General features: G+C 41.1%; 1 protein-coding gene across 2 annotated transcripts in view; it reads left to right on the plus strand.

Moving 5' to 3' along the window:
• Positions 1-20815, plus strand: part of strip2 (striatin interacting protein 2) — a gene marked incomplete at its 3' end in the record, with an annotated part of 48954 nt that extends 28139 nt beyond the window's left edge. The window contains exons 10-22 of one of the 2 annotated variants that reach the window (XM_080420778.1): positions 989-1039; positions 4280-4521; positions 8498-8563; positions 8772-8835; positions 9651-9722; positions 9979-10053; positions 10621-10718; positions 11661-11787; positions 15022-15122; positions 16139-16205; positions 17553-17657; positions 18819-19023; positions 20559-20815. In XM_080420778.1, the coding sequence (XP_080276904.1) occupies positions 989-1039; positions 4280-4521; positions 8498-8563; positions 8772-8835; positions 9651-9722; positions 9979-10053; positions 10621-10718; positions 11661-11787; positions 15022-15122; positions 16139-16205; positions 17553-17657; positions 18819-19023; positions 20559-20815 (1530 nt within the window). The remainder of the gene's footprint in view (positions 1-988; positions 1040-4279; positions 4522-8497; positions 8564-8771; positions 8836-9650; positions 9723-9978; positions 10054-10620; positions 10719-11660; positions 11788-15021; positions 15123-16138; positions 16206-17552; positions 17658-18818; positions 19024-20558) is intronic. The other variant, XM_080420779.1, reaches the window with a different exon arrangement.
• Positions 20816-21024: the final 209 nt, after the last annotated feature.

A 21024-nucleotide genomic window follows, 5' to 3' on the forward strand; every position in this document is an offset into this window, starting at 1 on the left:
ACACACAAAAACACACAACTTTTTGTGTTTCTCCGTTAATTAACACCCTACTTGATCATAGCACTTGGTCACACAAAAGCATCAAAAGTAGCAGTTTTGCTATTTTGGAATTTGAATCCTGAAAAGCAGCAGTTTTGGACATATGAGGTTTACACCCGACAGAGACGATATTTTGTATACATGACACGTGCAAGACACAATTTTCAGATAGGGAAGCAACACGCACATCACACATAACGTGATCTACATTACGACACACTAACACACATAAGCCGTTGCTGTGATGGCTAGCTGTCTGCACCGTGCTCTAACACGCAGCTCTGTAGCAGTTGCTAACAAGTAGGCCTAGCGGTTAGCTAACAAGTAGCGGTTTGCTAACAAGTAGCGGTTTGCTAACAAGTGGCGGTAATACCCATTTAATTGGACTTGGACTCTTCTTAGCTGCCTGGCTATACAGTGGTTTTGTGCGCTCCACTGCTGCGTTCACTGATGCCGGCTAACACACTTTATCAACACATGTAGAAGGGAATCCTGTGAAATTCTTGACTTCTTATGGTTAACCGGAGCTATCGATTCCACTAACAAATTAGAATCAGAATCAGTTTTTCTAGCCATGATTTGAGCCTACTTCAGTATTTAGTTTTGATCTTGGAGAGGGGCTTTTTCTGGCCTATAATCTTACAATTTAATACATTTCTTCCTTTATCATCCATCTTAATCATCTAACATCTAATGTGGCTGTGGCGGGTTGGGTTTCCCAAACGCATCAATAATTTTTAATACATAATTAAAAACCTTTTACCCACAACACAGTCAAATTCTGTGTGTTGATCCTACTCTCAGAGTCCATTGGGTCCATTTGTAGACTCTCAGAGTTAGATTAACACGGCAGGTTCTCTCTATCTCTCTCTCTTCCCTTTTCTATTCTTTCTCTCTATCTGTTGACCCTCTGGTTTGCTCATTGCCCCTCTCCCTTGTGTCCCTACAGAGTGCCTTTGTTGATAGCTTGGAAGGAGACAGTCCTTTCCCCAAGAAGCAGGTCTTTACCCACAAATTCCCTCCTTTTTTTAACCTCTTTTGTTTCATTTCTTTCCGTTCTGCATCTTCTCTCTTGCCTTGAGCTTATTGCACTCCCCCTGCAACCTCCTTTACTCCTGTTCCTCTCCATTCCTTTTTTCCCTTCTCTCCCCTTCTTTCTTACATCCTTTCTCTTCTTTCTCAGGCCTCCTTTTCTCTCCATTTCCATCCTTACTTTCTTCTCTGTTTACTTTCACTCCTGTCTCTCTATCCTTTTAGACTGTCCCTTTCCTCTGTCCTTTCTTACCCTCCTCTCGTCAGATTTCCAGTCTTTTATCATATTTTCTTTTTCCAAATTAGGCAGAAAATTAGGTATGTGGTTAAAAGAGCGTCACGTTTTCCTTTTCCTTTCTTTTTGTTTTCTTTTTCTTCTCCCGGTTTAGTCGTTACGCCAGTTCCAGATTCCCTGTGTATTCTAGTCCCATGTCACTGTCAACTCCTACAGTTGGTTCTTAAGGCCAGTCCAGACCAACGCAACACGATGCGTTGCTTCGTGAGTGATTCTACTCGTCACCATCTGTCACTGTCCAGTTTAGGGACAGCCCCGTCTATTGTTTATCACATACGCTAATTATTGCTGTGGCAATCGGTCGCATGCAGCTCGACGCCTTGGTGTGGACCGTCAAGTTGAAAACCCCAGTCGCTTCAAAACATTTGAAACATTTGGGGAGATTATCTTGAACAAAATGTGAACGCCATGAACCAGGGGTGATGCAACTTTGATGATGGAGAGGGCCACTATATTTCCACACTCACTCCAGAGGACCACATTGCATATACTGTCAGGCAGACAATTCTTATCTCCGTATTTTAACTTTTTTTCGTAAATCAATGCCGTACTACGCCATTCTATGTCACACAAAAGTAGCAAAAATAGCCGATCTACAAGCTCAAAACGCATCGCACTGTGACGCGTTTTGAGCTTGTAGATCTGCTATTTTTGAATTGAAATCCAGATGTTTTTTTGTTGCTATTTTTTTATTAGAATCCTGAAAAGTAACATTTTTATTTAATTTCAAATGCATTTAGTTATACTTATGTTAACTTTATGAACTGAAATACAAATACATTGGACAAAGACAATGGAATTTTAATACTAGTCATTAAGCTACTAATATAGACTACAGAGCTTAACCCCACATTTATTTGACCGGTCTTCTTCAATTTCTCTCTCATTCCTCGCTCCTCCTAACTACTCCTCTTCATCCTTCCTCATCCTCTCCTCCCTCGATCTCATTATACCTCTCCCACTCTTTCTCGTCTCCTCCTTCTCCTCTCTGTTCCCCCTAGCTCTTTCTCCCCCCTTTCCCTACCTCCTCTTCTCTCTCCCCCTCCTCCTCCCCCCTCCACAGTGGCCTGCTCAGCGTGGGTTTTGTGATGGAGGTACACGGCTGACTTGGCTGGCTGTTTGACATTGGGTGCCCAGAGGGGGGGGGTGACCGTCCACTGTTACCATAGGGACAAGGTCACCGGGGGGGGGGGGGGGGGGTCGCCGCAGACATTAAAAGCCTAATTTATGCTCCGTTGGTGGCGTGTCCCGAGAACGGCGGAGAATAGCTGATCTACAAGCTGTCCGAGACACGTTGTGAGCTTGTAGTTTGGCTATTCTCGGCGCGAGACAACGTCGCGCGATGAAGTATGAATCGGGCTTAACACTAGCCCCCCCCCTCCCCCCCACGCCATTCACATTGTTCCACACGTCCTGCTCGCAAATCCAACAATAAGATTCTCGTTGGGTAGTATCGGCAACGTTCGCCTTCCAGAGGTAAATTGAAATTCCCGTCCACGAGCGGGGCAATACTTTGGGGATTTTTTTACAAAGAATCATGACGTGGAGTGCCGTCTTCTTCAAAATATGCTCACTTGATCCTAAATTTCATTTTTAAAAAAATACATGATTTGGCCACTCAGTGTAGCTTTTAAATGGTCTGGGTTTTCCTTTTTGAGTCTTTGGGGGAAAAAGGGGATATTAAGCTCACTCTGTGCTGGGCACTTTTATCCTCCTGTTGCTGTATTGGGCTTTTGCTTTACCTCTTGAATGGTTGTACTGTAGTTTCAAACCCCGATAGAACAACCCCAGCCAAGCTGTGTAGCAGAGAATGGCTTCTCCATGGGGAATGGCTCACAATGCAGTCTCACCTCTCCCTGTGTCCCACCATACACTCACTGTCATTTATAACTTGTTGAATGATCACATTGAATGGCAAAATAAAAAAAGACGTGTTTTCAGCCGAAAACAAAAACACGGAAATACGTCATGTTTGTGGTACAACGCGGTCATTCGACGAAGTATAAATTATCCGTATCTCTTGCTTCGACTACTAACGTCTAACTATTGTTACTACCTTCAGAACCACCATACATTGACTGCACTAGTGGACTGCTCAACTATAATGCCAAACAATGCTATAGCTCATGCCTGATGCTTGCACTTTCTTCACAGTCACTCATTAAGCTTTTAGAGTCAGTCTGAACGGAACTACTGTGTGTGTGTGTGTGTGTGTGTGTGTGTGTGTGTGTGTGTGTGTGTGTGTGTGTGTGTGTGTGTGTGCGTGTGCGTGTTGTGTTGAACTGAAATGGCATTGTCAAAACACAAATATAAAGTCTTGTGGAGTGCTGTCGCTCCAAAGCTTCTTGTTGTTATTTTGTACCTGTATAGTTTGGAATGCAGATCAGTGGTAAGTGGAATCGAAATTGTACATTTTGTTACTCGCTCATTTCTTTTCTCTCACTTTCTTTTCAAAATGCTCTCGCTTAAAGAAAACCTGATCCTTTCCCAATTGAAAATGCTTGCAGCATTATTTCAGACCCCCCCCATTACACACAGTGTTTCAGTCATAGACAATGCGGTTAGTATTAGTGGTGTTAGTGGTAATAAAAAAAAAACGTTCTAGTCAAAGATAAACCGCTTGTAGATCTGCTATTTTCAAATGGCTGAAATGTATATAGGGCTGAAGTGGTTAATGTATGTTTTGTAATAATAATCAAAATATACAAAGTAACTATTAGCTAAAGTTTTCAAATAATTGTAGTGGAGTAAAAGTACATTATTTGCCTCTGAGATGTAGTGGAGTAGAAGTGAAAGTATTGGAAATACTGAAGTAAAGTAGAAATACCTAAAAATTGTACTTAAGTACAGTACATGAGTAAATGTACTTAGTTACTTTACACCACTGTCTGTCTCTCCTGTCCGTCCTCTCAGCCGCTGGTGAAGCAGGACAGCCTGGACACGTACAACGAGCGGGATCCCTTCAAGAACGACGACTCGCGCGGCGACGACGACGACGACCCCGAGGACCCCCTGGACGGCGGCATGGAGGGCGAGGTGGACCTCCTGGACCCCCGCGACGTCATTATCCAGCCACCGCCGCCTCCCCCGCCCCTCAGACCCCCCACCGAGAGGCTCAACTTCCCCAAAGGCCTGCCCTGGGCCCCCAAAGTCAGGTGAGGGGTATTCTTCTAATCGTTTTACTGAGGTTAAGGTTAGGAATAAGGTCAGGTTTAGACATAGTTTCACTGAGGTTACATAGGAATAAGGTTAGGTTTAGGCATAGTTTTACTGAGGTTACGTTTAGGAATAAGGTTAGGTTGAGGCATATTTTTACTGAGGTTACGTTTAGGAATAAGTTTAGGTTTAGACATAGTTTTACTGAGGTTACATAGGAATAAGGTTAGGTTTAGACATAGTTTCACTGAGGTTACGTTTATGAATAAGGTTAGGTTGAGGCATAGTTTTACTGAGGTTACGTTTAGGAATAAGGTTAGGTTTAGACATAGTTTTACTGAGGTTAAGGTTAGGAATAAGGTCAGGTTTAGACATAGTTTTACTGAGGTTAAGGTTAGGAATAAGGTTAGGTTTAGACATAGTTTTACTGAGGTTAAGGTTAGGAATAAGGTCAGGTTTAGACATAGTTTTACTGAGGTTAAGGTTAGGAATAAGGTTAGGTTTAGACATAGTTTTACTGAGGTTAAGGTTAGGAATAAGGTCAGGTTTAGACATAGTTTTACTGAGGTTAAGGTTAGGAATAATGTTAGGTTAAGGCATAGTTTTACTGAGGTCATGTTTAGGAATAAGGTTAGGTCTAGGCATAGTTTTACTGAGGCTACGTTCAGGGGGTCGCCGGATTTGACCTGGGGCAAGTGTGTTTTAGGGCGAGCGTTCTTGTATTCGCCATAGTTATCGAGATAAATGCATTTGGAATCCACACTGCTGTGACACTTGGCTCAGGATGTAGCTTCATTAGCTTATCATTTGTCTCTGTGATTGCCTAGTGTCCACAAATCGATAGAGCTAACGACTTCATCAATTTGACCAGCTGGCACCAAAAAACAGCACCCACACACGTAAGGTTATCACCATCATGACATTCTAGCAGTGGTGGAAAAAGTAGGCTACTCAAATTTTTTACTGTACTTAAGTAAAAGTATCAATACTGCAATGTAGAAGTACTCTGTTACAAGTAAAAGTCCGGAATTCAAGATTGACTTGAGTAAAAGTACAAAATTATTGGTATCAAAATGTACTTAAAGTACCAAAAGTAAAAGTACTAAAATGTTTGAAAATAACCTAGGTATAAGGGCTGAAGTGGTTAATGTATGTTTATATGTTGTATGTAATGATTTATATCCACAAAGTAACTAGTAACTAAAGTTTTTAAATATTGTAATGGAGTAAAAGTATAATATTTGCCTCTGAGATGTAGTGGAGTAGAAAGTAGAAGTAAAAGTATAGAATTGGAAATACTCTAGTAAAGTAAAAGTACCTCAAAATTGTACAGTACTAGTTGACAATTAATCGGAAGATAATTATATAAATTATATTTTTGTTTTGCCGTTTACACTCTGTAAACCTCAAATTGCACAGATCAGATATGACAAATAACAAATAATATACAAAGACATTACTAATAATGACCGGTACCAATAATCAAAACAGATTATGTAATATAGCCAAAACAGGCTATAATATTTAATACTTCTATAACAGAAGCTGAAATAGCAGACCTACAAGCTCACAACACATTGCATCTCGTTCATACATTGAAAACATGTGAACATTCTTCAACAGATACATACCATGATATTCCATTCATCATTTAAATGCAGATGAATGGAAAACATTCAGATGATTATGCAAAATATAGTAGCGATTATCTCAAATAATTGTGATCAGGTGATTATGTAATAATTGTGACAGGCCTATTATTGAGTTGGCCGTCCCATACTTCACCGTGTTCTGCAGCTTCACCAGCCAACGCCATTTTTAGTATAAATTTACTACCTCAGAATAATATTTGGTTATCTAATACCCCCCCCCCCCCCCTCCAATTCTCTCTCTCTCTCTCTCTCTCTCTCTCTCTCTCTCTCTCTCTCTCTTCAGTAGCAGTGCGCTCTGTCTGTATATTAGAGACAGAGTGTCCTATCTGTCTCTCCTGTGTGTGTGTGTGTGTGTGTGTGTGTGTGTGTGTGTGTGTGTGTGTGTGTGTGTGTGCTTTGGAGAAATGAATAATGCAGATAGCAGAGCCAGAATGTGGGAGGAGAGGAGAAATGTTTGGAGTCGTAGTCTCACTAGTGAAGGGTCCTAACACAATGATTCTCAACCCTTTTAATTTCAAGGACCACGAAGTGAGATTCCAGACTAATATCTACGCAGTGATGTTAGTCTGGTCATGCCAGGCTAGTAAATTAACGCCCTACTTGCTCATACTACAGCGTCACACAAAAGCATGAGAAATAGCAGATCTACAACAAGCTTGTAGATCTGCTATTTTTGAATTTGAATCCTGAAAAGTAACAGATTTGGACACCCGACAGTGACGATATGTGTGTGTTTGTGCGTTGCTGTTGCATGTGTGTATCCTTGAATGTTAGTTGTGATTTAGTGCTGATCAGATTCTAATATTCTCAATCTCAACACACGCACGCACACGCACACGCACACGCGCACACACACACACTATACACATACACATACACATACACATACACATACACATACACATACACATACACATACACATACACACACACACACAAGCACACATACGGTCCCCTACCTTTCAGCTTGGCCCTGGCAAACATAAAGGAAAGGAGGCAGCACACTGTGATTTGAAACACATCTTAGAAACGCTGAATGTATGAGTGCTTTGCGTGTGTGTGTGCGTGTGCGTGTGCGTGTGCGTGTGCGTGTGCGTGTGCGTGTGCGTGTGCGTGTGCGTGTTGTGATTGATTGTGTGTGTGTGTGTGTATGCTTTGTGATTGTGTGAGCGTACAACAGTCCTTTGAGCCAGGACGGCCTTCAGATGTGACTTCAAAGGTTTGCTAGCAGCAGCTGTACAGAATCATCAGAGTTCTCCCCAGGGAGAGGAGAGTGGAGTGGAGTAGTATTTTTCTTTCAGACAGATAATGGTGAAGCAGAGAGGGATCGTAGAGCGGCGTGTAATATCAGATGGTACAACATAACAGATAACACTTTTAGCTACAGAGACGACACACCCGGGGTATGTACGAATAAGGGAAGGGAAAAGTGTTAGAGGTGCAAACAAAGGTGCTTCTTGCCGGGATTTGGCTCCTTTTTCGTGGCTCAGGAGCTTGAAAAATGCATTTTTGGACGTCCCGTCTTCATTTTTCATGCTGCAGGTCACTGCACTCACTGCTGTATGGTGCTCATTATCATGATTGCACTAGGACTTACAAATCTGTCACTGTATTACGATCCATCTCACAAACTCAATGCTGAATGATTACCTGGGTCATTTGCACCTCCCAAGACAATGGTGGCCCGTCAAACAACAAGTGGTGGAAAATGTACTAAAATGTTTTACTCAAGTAAAAGTATCAATACTGCAATGTAGAAATACTCTGTTACAAGTAAAAGTCCTGAATTAAAATTTTACTTGTAAAAGTACAAAAGTATTGGTATCAAAATGTACTTAAAGTACCAAAAGTAAAAGGTACTAAAATGTTTGAAAATAGCAGATCTACAAGCTCACAACTCGATTTTAAGTACAATATTTGCCTCTGAGATGTAGTGGAGTAGAAGTAAAAGTATAGACAATTGGAAGTACTCCAGTAAAGTAAAAGTACCTCAACATTTTAGTAGTAAGTGAGTAAATGTACCTAGTTTACTTTACACCACTGCCAAATACCCATGTGTCTCAAAGAAGAGTAAAGCAGAGAGCGATCGTAGAGAGATTTATTACTACTTAATATTTCTTTTGTCAGTTGTTTTGTTCTCTGAAAAGCACACTATGTGTGATGATATAGGGCAGTGTCGTACAAATAAAGGTTATTACTGTCAGGAGAGCTTTCAAGCCCTACCGCTCTCTGACTGATTGTCTGTCTGTCTGTCTGTCTGTCTGTCTGTCTGTCTGTCTGTCTGTCTGTCTGTCTGTCTGTCTGTCTGTCTGTCTGTCTACAGGGAGAAAGACATCGAGCACTTCCTGGAGACCAGCAGGAACAAGTTCATCGGCTTCACGTTGGGAAAGTGAGTGTTTGAGCTGAAACACGTTCTCACCACATTAACCACTCACGCAATCTTTTATACTTGTCACGCGATGGGGAAAATATATCTTTATCTCGCTTTGAGCAGCTGTATGGTATCCTGGAACCTTTTACATATACTGAATATACAGTAGGCCAGCTGTGAGTCAGTTTGATGTGTTTTCTTCAAACGTCATTGCTTATTCCCACAGTGACACGGAGACGCTGGTAGGCCTGCCCCGGCCCATCCACGAGAGCGTCAAAACCCTCAAACAGGTGAGCAGAGAAGTCACTAGCACCCAGTGGTGGAAAAAGTACTGCATTTCTTTTACTTAAGTAAAGGTATAAATACTGCAATGTAAAAATACCCTGTTACAGGTAAAAGTCCGGAATTCAAAATTGACTTGAGTAAAAGTACAAAAGTATTTGTATAAAAATGTACTTAAAGTACCAAAAGTAGAAAGTTTTCAAATGTATTAAAACCTGTTGAAAATAGCAGATCTACAAGCTCACAATGTGTCGCATCGCGACGCATTGTGAGCTTGTGCATCTGCTATTTTTCAAATGACCAAAATGTATAGTTATTTAACTCTTATTTGTACAAAAACTGCACCTTTTTAAGGATCTGCACAGTGGGACAGGGTCATCTCCTTTGATTTGATTTGATTTGATTTGATTAGACTTATACAGGAAAAAAACACATGTTACATCATGTTCATCGGAGAAACATCAAGGATACAAACACATACAATTCTTGCGACTTATTTTCATTGTGGACCTTGGTCTGAGACAAACAACATTGCAACAAAATACAAACAAGTAGACAGTACAGTAATAAATAATACAATTTCTCGTCTCTTTGCAAGCAGAAATGGAGTGCAGTCAGAGTGCACAAAGTCCCATCACCTCGCCATCAGTCCAATCATTGATTTTCACATTTTTCCACAATTTGACCACAGCTGTCTTGGGTTTTGTCTCAAAATGAGAATTCCGCCGGGTGACTACATTTTCCTCATGAAATGACAACTTGCAGCTGTCTGTGTTTTTGGAACATTGAACCTGATGTGATGTGTGTGTTTGACCCCCTCCAGCACAAATACGTGTCCATCGCAGAGGTACAGATCAAGAGAGAACAGGAGCTACAGCAGTGTCCAATGACTCTGGTCAGTTCTTAATCACAATGCATTTTGTATTCAAATACCTTGCTTGATATCCTGCAATTTCCACTAAATACCTGTGTGTGTGTGTGTGTGTGTGTGTGTGTGTGTGTGTGTGTGTGTGTGTGTGTGTGTGTGTGTGTGTGTGTGTGTGTGTGTGTGTGTGTGTGTGTGTGTGTGTGTGTGTGTGTGTGTGTGTGTGTGTGTGTGTGTGTGTGTGTGTGTGTGTGTGTGTGTGTGTGTGTGTGTGTGTGTGACACAGGGGCAGGAGGAGGTGGAAGACACCCCAGCAGAGATGCTGTACCTGGGCATGCTCCCCAACCTCTCCCAGTATGTGGTGAGTATAGCTCCTTCACTCCAAGCATCTTAGACTCTTCTCCCTCCTGGCTCCCAGGTTATGGAATATTGATAAATCCATAGTCTGTCATCAATATGACATCATAGACTGGCCTGTACTCCATATTTGGGCATTGACACAGAACTCCATATATGGGCATAAAAGTGACAGACGGGTACCACGGGTATTGCATAACCGGAGGGGCATGCGACCCCAACTGGCATCGGCCTAGTTTTTGAAAATGTATGAACATTTTCCAACCAGTGTTAATTTTGACAGAAAATTCTGATTTAGTCTTTTGAGTAACACACCATTTAGTTTTAGTCCCATTTTAGTCTTCTGAAATCGTTTAGTCTTAGTCGACTAAGTATCTAAATCTTAGTCTTTTAGTCTTTTAGTCCCTCAACTAAATGAACACTGCTTCCAACAGATGAATTTGAACAGATGAATGGAAACGAATCTGACGAGTATGCAAAATACGTTATCTCAAATAATTGCGATCGGGAAGTTATGTAACAATTGTGACAGGCCTGCTAACGCTGGTGTCCAATGTGCTCTTGGCGTCAGATTGCCCTGCTGAAGCTGCTCCTGGCCGCCGCCCCCACCTCCAAAGCCAAGACGGACTCCATCAACATCTTGGCCGACGTCCTGCCTGAGGAGATGCCGTGAGTACAGATGACCACCAGGGGGAGACTGGACCTGCTGTTGCAGTAGCCCATTGATTAACCCATTACCCCATTTCAATCCGGGGAAACGCATCTGTGTCATTTTAGACGTCTTTGGATGTTGAAAAATAGCAGATCTACAAGCTCATAGCACGGCACAGAGTGCCGTGCTATGAGCTTGTAGATCTGCTATTTTTGAGTCTTGCAGTCTTCTATTTTTGAAGACTTTTGAATCGTTCAATATATATATATTTTTTTAAAGTGAACATTTGTAACTCAAATCTTTGCTTCTGGGGGTCCCTGGAACTAAATATTTTACAAATGTTCGTGCACATCTTTGAATATGTATATTTTTAAAGCGAACATTTGTAAAAAAAAAAAATCTTGAAAATGTGTGCAAATCTTTGAATATATTTGTGACTAAAATCTTTGCTTCTGGGGGTCCCTGGAACAAAATAGTTTGAGATGGGGGTCCGCGGCCAAATACATATCATTTTGGGGGTCCTTGACATGAAAACTTTGAGAACCACTGATTATAGTCACATACGTTTTTTTTTCTTCAAAAAACTGTTAGGATTTAGAAGACATTTGTAGAATCCCCCAGAAGCAAAGATTTGAGTAAAAATGTAGCTTTCAAAATATATATATTCAATGATTTGCACAGATTTTCAAGAATATTCAAAAAATAGCAGATCTACAAGCCCGTAGAGCGGCACTCGGTGCCGTGCTATGAACTTGTAGATCTGCTATTTTTTTAATAGCTAATGAAATCTAAAATTATACATGCTTAATGTGTTAAGTTCTACTTTGTCGAACAACAGCATCACATGCCTAAAAAATTGCTGATCTACAAGCTCACAGCGCGTCGTGATGCGGCGGGTTGTGAGCTTGTAGATTCGTCTGTTTGTCGGCTTTTGGCTGACACGTGTGTGTGTCTCTCAGCATCACGGTGCTACAGAGCATGAAGCTGGGGATCGATGTGAACAGACACAAGGAGATCATTGTGAAGGCCATCTCTGCTCTGCTGCTACTGCTGCTCAAACACCTCAAACTCAACCACATCTACCAGGTACTACAAGCGCACGCACGCGCACGCACGCACACAGGAGGTTTCTGCCTGACGATCAACAACATTTTTCTGTCTTCACCCTCTGTCTATCTTACCCCCCCCCCCTCTCTCTCTCTCTCTCTCTCTCTCTCTGTCCTTCATTCTGCTCTTCCATGGCTCCCTGCCCCCATCGGGATCCCCCTTCCCCTCCCCGCTGCCTCAGGAACCCCTCTCTTAAGAGGAGAGAGAGAGAGAGAAAAAAAAAAAAAAAAAAAAAAATCGGTTCCCCCTTAAAGATGATTTGGTTCTCACGTTACAATTCTGCTCTTGTTGGTATTTTTTTCCCCCGATTTTGATTGATTGAATACTTTATTAACAGTTTGCAAATAGTACAGTGGTACAATTATACAATGCTGCTAAAAGGATAACACATCCCTAAGGACTTGTTTCCATTGTGGTCCTATGTGGTCCTATGTATTCAATTCACCAAGATATTTAAAGACATACAATAACATACAAGAAATCCTCAACACTAGTAGCAATAAACGTATTATGTACAGAAAACAACCTTTGTAAAATAACAGTTTGGGGGAAATAAAAGATGACATGTCACACATTTCCTGCAGTCTTGTTTATTGGGGCTTCTAAAGAGCACAGGGCAGGTTTGTGAGAAAATATGGGCTGTCATCGTGAGACTGTGAATTTGTGACAGCCTGTCAACCAATTCTCGCAGTGACAGCCCATACTTCCCAGTCCAGTGGTGGAAGAAGTACTAACATTTTGTTACTTAAGTAAAAGTATCAATACCACAATGTAGTATTGTACTGAATAGATTACCTGACAAAGGCCATCTATCTATTAGCAGTTATTAAAAACATATAGTTTATTCATAAGCTTGTCCACCTGGCTGTCATTGACTTCAATGAATTCCATTTGCTTCCCAGTCTATGGCGCATGTCATGGAGTAGAACGTGGCCATACCTTCTTTACATAGCCTTGGGTGCCAGGAAGGTGGCCTTACCTTCTTTACATAGCCTTGGGTGCCAGGAAGGTGGCCTTACCTTCTTTACATAGCCTTGGGTGCCAGGAAAGTGGCCTTACCTTCTTTACATAGCCTTGGGTGCCAGGAAAGTGGCCTTACCTTCTTTACATGTAGCCTTGGGCATAGACATATAAAGGTAGACGCCTCCTTCGGCTCTGAGGCATTGGTATCTCGGGCGCCATTTTCGCGTAGGCAAGCCGTAGGCAAGCTTCCGCGTGTGTCACAGAAGGGGGCGTTCGGTAGGCCAATCAGAGGCAGGTGGGGGCGGAACAACTAGATTCTGACAAGTCTTAGAAAAGACGCACTGTGATTGGCCAGTAGTCAACGCGCTGTGAGCGCTGTGATTGGCCAGTAGTCACTTTGAGTGTCCGTTTGCCTACGCGAAAATGGCGGCCGCGATACGAGTTGCTCCAACGAACTGCAGAGGCCAATGAGGTATCTAGGTTTCTATATCTATGGCCTTGGGTGCCAGGAAGGTGTCCTTACCTTCTTTACATATAGCCGTGGGTGCCAGGAAGGTGTCCTTACCTTCTTTACACATAGCCTTGGGTGCCCCAGGAAGGTGGGTACTGTTGGACTGCATGAGCTGAGAGTATGGTAGCAGTGGAGCGCCCTCTGCTGGCAGAAAAGGAGTGGGACACAAATGGAAATCAGCAGCCTACTGTATAAATACTGTATTTAGCCTCTCAGACCCAAAACTTAGAATATGTTGTTATCGTTGGATACGATTTTGTCCACAATTCCATGCTGTATTGATGTTGGTACCATAGGAGAGATAACAGGCAAACGTTGATCAAAATAGCAATTCTTCGACATTCTCTAATTGTGTTGACTTCTTGTAGATTAAGTAATGCAGATGTTTAACAATAATGTAACTCTTGAGAGCGTGAAATGAAACCAAATGGTCCATTTGGTTTCATTTTACGCTCTCAAGAGTTAAAGATTTACCCAATAAGGGTCCATTTGGTTACCAACTCTCCATCATTTAGCTGGGAACCACCTGGAACCCCCTCAAGGACCACTGGTGGTCCCCGGAACACTGGTGTAAACACATTGGTTCATGCAAAGAGAACCCAGGCCAGGCAAAGGAGCCAGTGCAGCAAGATAACTGATACACATTTGATTGATCATTTGATTAATATGATTAGATCATGTAGTCAATATTTCTTGTGAGTATGGCTGTCGCTGACATTTTGTGATTTTATTACTATTGATAAATAGCACCACTACACTGCTGACAGACCTTTTAAAACAAAATTTAGTGACTGAGGTCATTTCTCTTTCGGTGGGTCCACCTCTCCTATAAATATGGCTCTCTTTTTATTGTTACCCTGACAGAGATTTATTTGTCATGTGTGGTGTCTCTCCAATTGTTATAAATCAAGCCTGTCTATGGGAATGTGTATATAAACTAAAGTCAGCTTTTACAAATCTCTTAACCCATTCAATCAAACGCATCTCTGTCATTTTATATTTCTTTGGCTATTCAAAAATAGCAGATCTACAAGCTGTTGTAGATCTGCTTTTTTATTATTTTTTTATTTTTATTTGTGCAAATCTTTGAATATACATATATTCTTAAATTGAACATGTTTGACTCAAATCTTCTTCTGATGGTTCTGGGGGTCCCTATTACAAAATATTTTGAGATGCGGCCAAATACATATAATTTTGGGGGTCCTTGACATGAAAAAGTTTGAGAACCACTGATATAGAAACATGTAAATCTATTGGGGGGGGAAGCATATAAATTAACTAATTATCTAACAAAGTCTTTGTCAACTAAGACCCAGTACAGTAATCATATCTGAGGAGACAGCCCTAGATCAATACACAGTCGGAGAAGAGAGATGGTACTGTCAGTGGTTCCCAAAAGAGAAATTAGCAGATCTGTGTTGTGAGTTTGTAGATCTGCTATTATCACTACTTCTAATCTTTTTTAATAGTTTTTGTTATGGAATATCTTAATATTTGTATAGTTATTATTTGAATGGATAATTGTGATGAAAACAAACGAAAAAAAATATAGAAAATCTTTTTATTTGTATTTCTTTCAAATAAGAAGGAAAGAAATGGATATTTATCGTAAGTCGCGACCCATAAAAATAAGTCTACTACCCACAAATGGGTCCCGTCCCACTGTTTGGGAAACACTGCTGTATACTGATGCAATGTGATGCACACAGAGACCAACTGTTCCTCTGTTCCTGCAGTTTGAGATCGTCTCCCAGCACCTGGTGTTTGCCAACTGCATCCCACTCATCCTCAAGTTCTTCAACCAGAACATCATGTCCTACATTAGCGCCAAAAACAGGTAAAGAAGCCTCTCCCTCCTCTATTGTGATCCACTGCTTAAAATCCATGTCATTAAAAAAAAAGAAGAAATTAGTATTATTATTATTTTTTATCCTGAAAATGTGTGCAATTTGGCCGATTCTACAAATGTAAATCCTAACAATCTTTCTGAAAAAGGTATGTTTCTACATCAGTGGTTCTCAAACTATGTCAAGGACCCCCAACATTATATGTATTTGGCCGCGGACCCCCATCTCAAAATGTTTTGTTCCATGGACCCCCCCACCCCAGAAGCAAAGATTTGAATTACAAATGTTGGCTTTAAAAAATAAGTATATTCAAAGATTTGCACACATTTTCAAGATAAAAAAAAAATAGCAGATCTACGCTTTGTGTGTTCTGGTTTGTTGTCATGCGGCTGTTTGCTCCACACATACATCATACAGTACATTACATCCACACTTGTATTCTCATTCTATTATATTGGTTCAATCTATTTGTGAGTTATATCTGACTGAACTGTATGCACTACATAGAACTGTGTTATGTCCAGGGCAGGAATTTCACAGCGGCCATGTTTCTTTCCTGTCATTGCAGTTTTTAGACAATTAAAAACTGCAATCTCAACAAGTGTTTAGACACTTGTTGAGATTCTGGATACTTAAATCCCCCTTAACATCCCCATCTTCAAATGAGTCCACTGCTGATTATCCTAGGGTTGAGTGTGTATGAACTTTTAAGTTTGTACAAACGTTGATAATTTGTAAATACCTTCTTTTTTTGAACGTTTCATTAATTTCACTGAGATTATTGACAACACTAAAAGGCCCAAGTGGCCTTGGCCATAAAATTATGAAATTCCAGACGTGTGTGTGTGTGTGTGTGTGTGTGTGTGTGTGTGTGTGTGTGTGTGTGTGTGTGTGTGTGTGTGTGTGTGTGTGTGTGTGTGTGTGTGTGTGTGTGTGTGTGTGTGTGTGTGTGTGTGTGTGTGTGTGTGTGTGTGTGTGTGTGTGTGTGTGTGTGTGGTCTTTGCAGTATATGCGTGTTGGACTTCCCTCACTGTGTGGTCCATGAGATGCCCGAGCTGACCGCAGAGAGCCTGGTGAGTCCACATCTGTAAATGGTTTGTGCCAGGGACAACTATTTATGTTGTGTCCAAAATCATTCACTTATTCACTACTCCCTACCTACGGAGCACTCATTTGAACTCATTGGTAAAATGAGGGGGGAAAAAAACACTTGTACTTCTATCACCTCAATCTGGGAACACATCTCTATCATTTTAGATTTCTTTGGCTATTAAAAAATAGCAGATATACAAGCTCATAGCGCAGCGCCGCTTTTATATGAGTTTTATTTTATATTATCATTAAAATCGTAGTGTTTTGAGCAATTAGCCCACGTGCAAGATCCTCATGGCCTACATAATGAGCATTTCCCCCAAATTGTATTAATTTGCACAACTAAATATAGATGTAAGTAGAATATTATATGTACCAGAGGTTGCGCTTCTCTCTGCCAGTGACATGCATTATTGTATAGTCCTTGGTTAGTTGCGAACGCGCGCCGCGCCTCCGACCAAGTGGAGCTTACTATGTAACCCTGCTTGGGTTGTGTCTCTGTCTGTGTCTCCGTGTGCACTGCCTGTGTGCAGCTCCTCTGAGATAAGTAAATGTCCAATTTAGACGTACCATACATCAAATGAAAGGTCTTTGAAAACTGAACACACCTGTCAAGGTTGCGTTTAAGCCCGCCCCTTCCCCCGGAAGCCACGCCCCGGAGAAGGCTCCTAAAAACTCCCCATTGAAACCCCATGTTAAATGAAAAGTGCCCGAATCGCTCCCAAACTTTTTCTACCCCCCCTAAGTGGGGGTCTACGAACAAATACATCGGGCTCGGATTTTGGCTCCGCCCCCCGGAAGTGGGTGAAATAGGCACTTCAAACACTTTGTTGAATTGTTCAAAAACATTCCAAGTTTTTTTTTTGTGAATTTGTATTTTTCTAAGATGCTCCTTTTAACGCAGATTTTTTTTTATTGGTTACTTTTTTTTTAAATATTTTTTTTCATTCTTTTTTTTCTTTTTTTGCGTTCGCTTACCGCGTTCGCGTGTCTTACTTGTGATTGTCTGCTACTTTTCACTGTGATTGAAAATCAAGTGAGTCCACCAGGGTATAATATATCTCACTATTTGGACAGTAGGCTACAACAAAATGTAGTGAGTAGAGAGTGATTTCGGACACAGCCATACAGATAACATTGACAATTGTGATAGAGTCCTTTTAATGTGTGTGTGTGTGTGTGTGTGTGTGTGTGTGTGTGTGTGTGTGTGTGTGTGTGTGTGTGTGTGTGTGTGTGTGTGTGTGTGTGTGTGTGTGTGTGTGTGTGTGTGTGTGTGTGTGTGTGTGTGTGTGTGTGTGTGTGTGTGTGTGTGTGTGTGCATTTTCCAGGAAGCAGGTGACTGTAATCAGTTTTGTTGGAGGAATCTGTTCTCCTGTATCAATCTGCTGAGGATTCTCAACAAGCTGACCAAGTGGAAGCACTCCAGGACTATGGTACACACACACAGGACAAGGACGTACACCGTCACATTGTCAATAGGCCTTTTTCACAGCTCATGGAAGAAGCTCACAGTACTCACAGTACTGGAAGAAGTGTACAGATTCTTTTTACTCAAAGCTAACACTATGAGCCAAATATTTTGACCAATCTGTACAATCTGTAATTCCAATTTCACTTGTTTATCCTATATCTTGGATGTAATTGGTATCCAGTCCTGAAAATGTATTTTCTGTTTACTGAAGAGCTGGAGAGACAGGGAGATCCCTGTTACTGAACAAACACTCTGTAGCAATGATAACTATCAGTATATAGAGCTATTTAACGTTCTTTTTAACAACAAAAAGCAAGCACTTACACACCTCTAAATTAACACTCAGGATTTTATACTGTATATTTTAATTAAAATATGCATATTACCAATCAGGTAACACTTTACTTAAAGGTCGCGTCTATAATTTATTATAATCACATTTATAATACATTATAATGCACTTATAAGGCATTATAACACTTGTTTATAGATGTTTATAATTATTCATAACAACTTATAACAAAGGTTATGAAGTATTAAAACTTATAATAACATCATTTATAAGTGTTGGTCATAATGCATTATAAACGCAGTGGAACAGCACATTATCACTACCAGGTACCACTTTACTTAAAGGTCTATAATGCATTATAATCACATTTATAATGCATTACAATGCACGTATAATGCTTCATAACACTTATACATTATAAATGTTTATAATTATGCATAGCAACTTACAACAAAAACACTTTATAACAATTAAGGTAGTTATAATGTGCTGTTCCACTGAGCTTATAATGCATTATGACCAACACTAAACATTATACACGCTGTAATAAGTTGTCATACATGATTATAAACATTTATAACGAGTGTTATAATGCCTTATACTGTAAGTGCATTATAAATGTGAATATAATGCATTATAGACGCGACCTATATGTATGTATATATATATATGTGTGTGTGTGTGTGTGTGTGTGTGTGTGTGTGTGTGTGTGTATATATATATATATATATATATATATATATATATATATATATATGTGTGTATATTATACAGTATATACTGTATATCAATCTTGTGAGATCCCAGTCCAATGAGCTGTCCTCTCGTCAGATGCTGGTGGTGTTCAAGTCGGCTCCCATCCTGAAGAGGGCGCTGAAGGTGAAGCAGGCCATGATGCAGCTGTACGTGCTCAAGCTGCTGAAGATCCAGACCAAGTACCTAGGCCGCCAGTGGCGCAAGAGCAACATGAAGACCATGTCCGCCATCTACCAGAAGGTCCGACACCGCCTCAACGACGACTGGGCGTACGGCAACGGTGAGGAACCCAGCCTGATTTATAGGCGTGGCACAATAGACCAGTGTCTCCCGAACAGTGGGTCAGGATGCATGTAAATATCCCTCTTTTTTTTAAACTTTTCCTACGTTTAAATTATTTCAAAAGATTTTCAAAAATCACATGTAAACTTTTTCAAAATAATTTCATGAATAAAAAATACATAAAAACAAAAAAATGACATGAATTTAAGAAACGTATGATAAACGTGTTGTGAGCTTGTAGATCGGCTATTTTCTAGTTAGTTTGAGTCCCGGGGAGACATCAAATTTCTCTTTTGGGTCCCGAGCTAAAACGTGTGGGAACCATGGCAATAGAATGCTTAACTGTAGTTCCCTTTGCCAGAAGGTGGCATAAAATAAGATTGACAAGCCCACGCACAGCTTGCAGATCTGCCATTTTGTGGCTGATGTTCCCCCCCAGATATAGGCATATAGGCATATAGGCATGCTGGCCTGGGGTTAAATGCTAATAAATGTCTCAAGGGTGTCATTTATACCATTGATTCTCGACCTTGTTCATTTCAAAGACCCCCAGTTTGATATGCACTAGGCCACGGACCCCCATTTGATTAAAAATAATAAAATAATAAATCTCGGGGACCGTGTTAATTCAACAGTGTACAAATCAAATCCGATGTTGAGAACCAGTGATTTACATGACGCTTTACAGCGTGCGTGCGTGCGTGCCCAACCTCTGGTGAACAGAGCGGAATGTGTTCCCATGGAAACAGGGAAAAGGGACACTCTGGATCGGTGTATCTGTCACAGAGAGAGAGAGAGAGTGAGAGAACCATGCAGATATATTTTGGTCACTTGTGTTCTCATGTCTGTTGTTTGTGATCTCTTTTTCTCCACCACAAATGTACAGAATGTCATTTAGATAGCACGCTATTTAGACAGATGCTAGGTTCATTGTTTACCTGGTATCTTATAGTTTCAAATGCACAGAATGCAGTGGTGGAAAAAGTACTCAATTTCTTTACTTAAGTGAAAATATCAATACTGCAGTGTAGAAATACTCTGTTACAAGTAAAAGTCGGCTAATCAAAATTTACTTGAGTAAAAGTATAAAAGTATTGGCATCAAAATATACTTAAAGTACCAAAAGTGAAAAATACTCATTGTGCAGAATGTACCATTTCACAAGTTCAAAATGTATAAAAATCGTTGTAGATAGCAGATCTACAAGCTCACAATGCGTCGCATTGTGACGCATTGTGAGCTTATTGATCGGTTATTTTCAAATGGCTGAAATATATATAGGGCTGAAGTGGTTAAAGTATGTTTTGTGATAATAATCTAAATCTGCAAAGTAACCAGTAACTAAAGCTGTCAAATAATTGTAGTGGAGTAAAAGTACAATATTTGCCTCTGAGATGTAGTGGAGTAGAAGTAAAAGTATTGAAAATGGGAAATACTCCAGTATAAAGTAAAAAAAATCCTCCAAAACTGCCAACATGACCTCTCATCTCTCTCTCTCTTTCCCCTATCCCCCCGCCCTCCCTTCCCCCCAAGACATTGACGCCCGGCCGTGGGACTTCCAGGCCGAGGAGTGCGCGCTGCGGGAGAGCATCGAGAAGTTCAACAGCCGCCGCTACGACCAGCAGAGCCGCGGCGGCGGCGAGTTTGCGCCCGTGGACAACTGCCTGCAGAGCGTGCTGGGCCAGCGCGTGGAGCTGCCCCACGACTTCCACTACAGCTACGAGATGTGGCTGGAGAGGGAGGTGTTCTCCCAGCCCATCCAGTGGGACGGACTGCTGCAGGACCACTGATGATGATGGGGATGGGGAGATGAGGGGGGTGATAGCAGTGGTGGAAAAAGTACTCAGATGTTTTACTTAACAATTTTTTTTTACCCACAAGGGGCGCTCTAACACAACCTAGGAATGATCCTAGGACCCTTTAAAAAGGGAATGGACGGATGTGACGTCACTCCAAAAAAGACGTGCATCCGCCCCAATGATGGGATCTTGAGAAAAAG

This window comes from Gymnoscopelus braueri (assembly GCF_963280865.1).
Source record: "Gymnoscopelus braueri genome assembly, chromosome: 23".
Lineage (NCBI taxonomy): Eukaryota > Metazoa > Chordata > Actinopteri > Myctophiformes > Myctophidae > Gymnoscopelus > Gymnoscopelus braueri.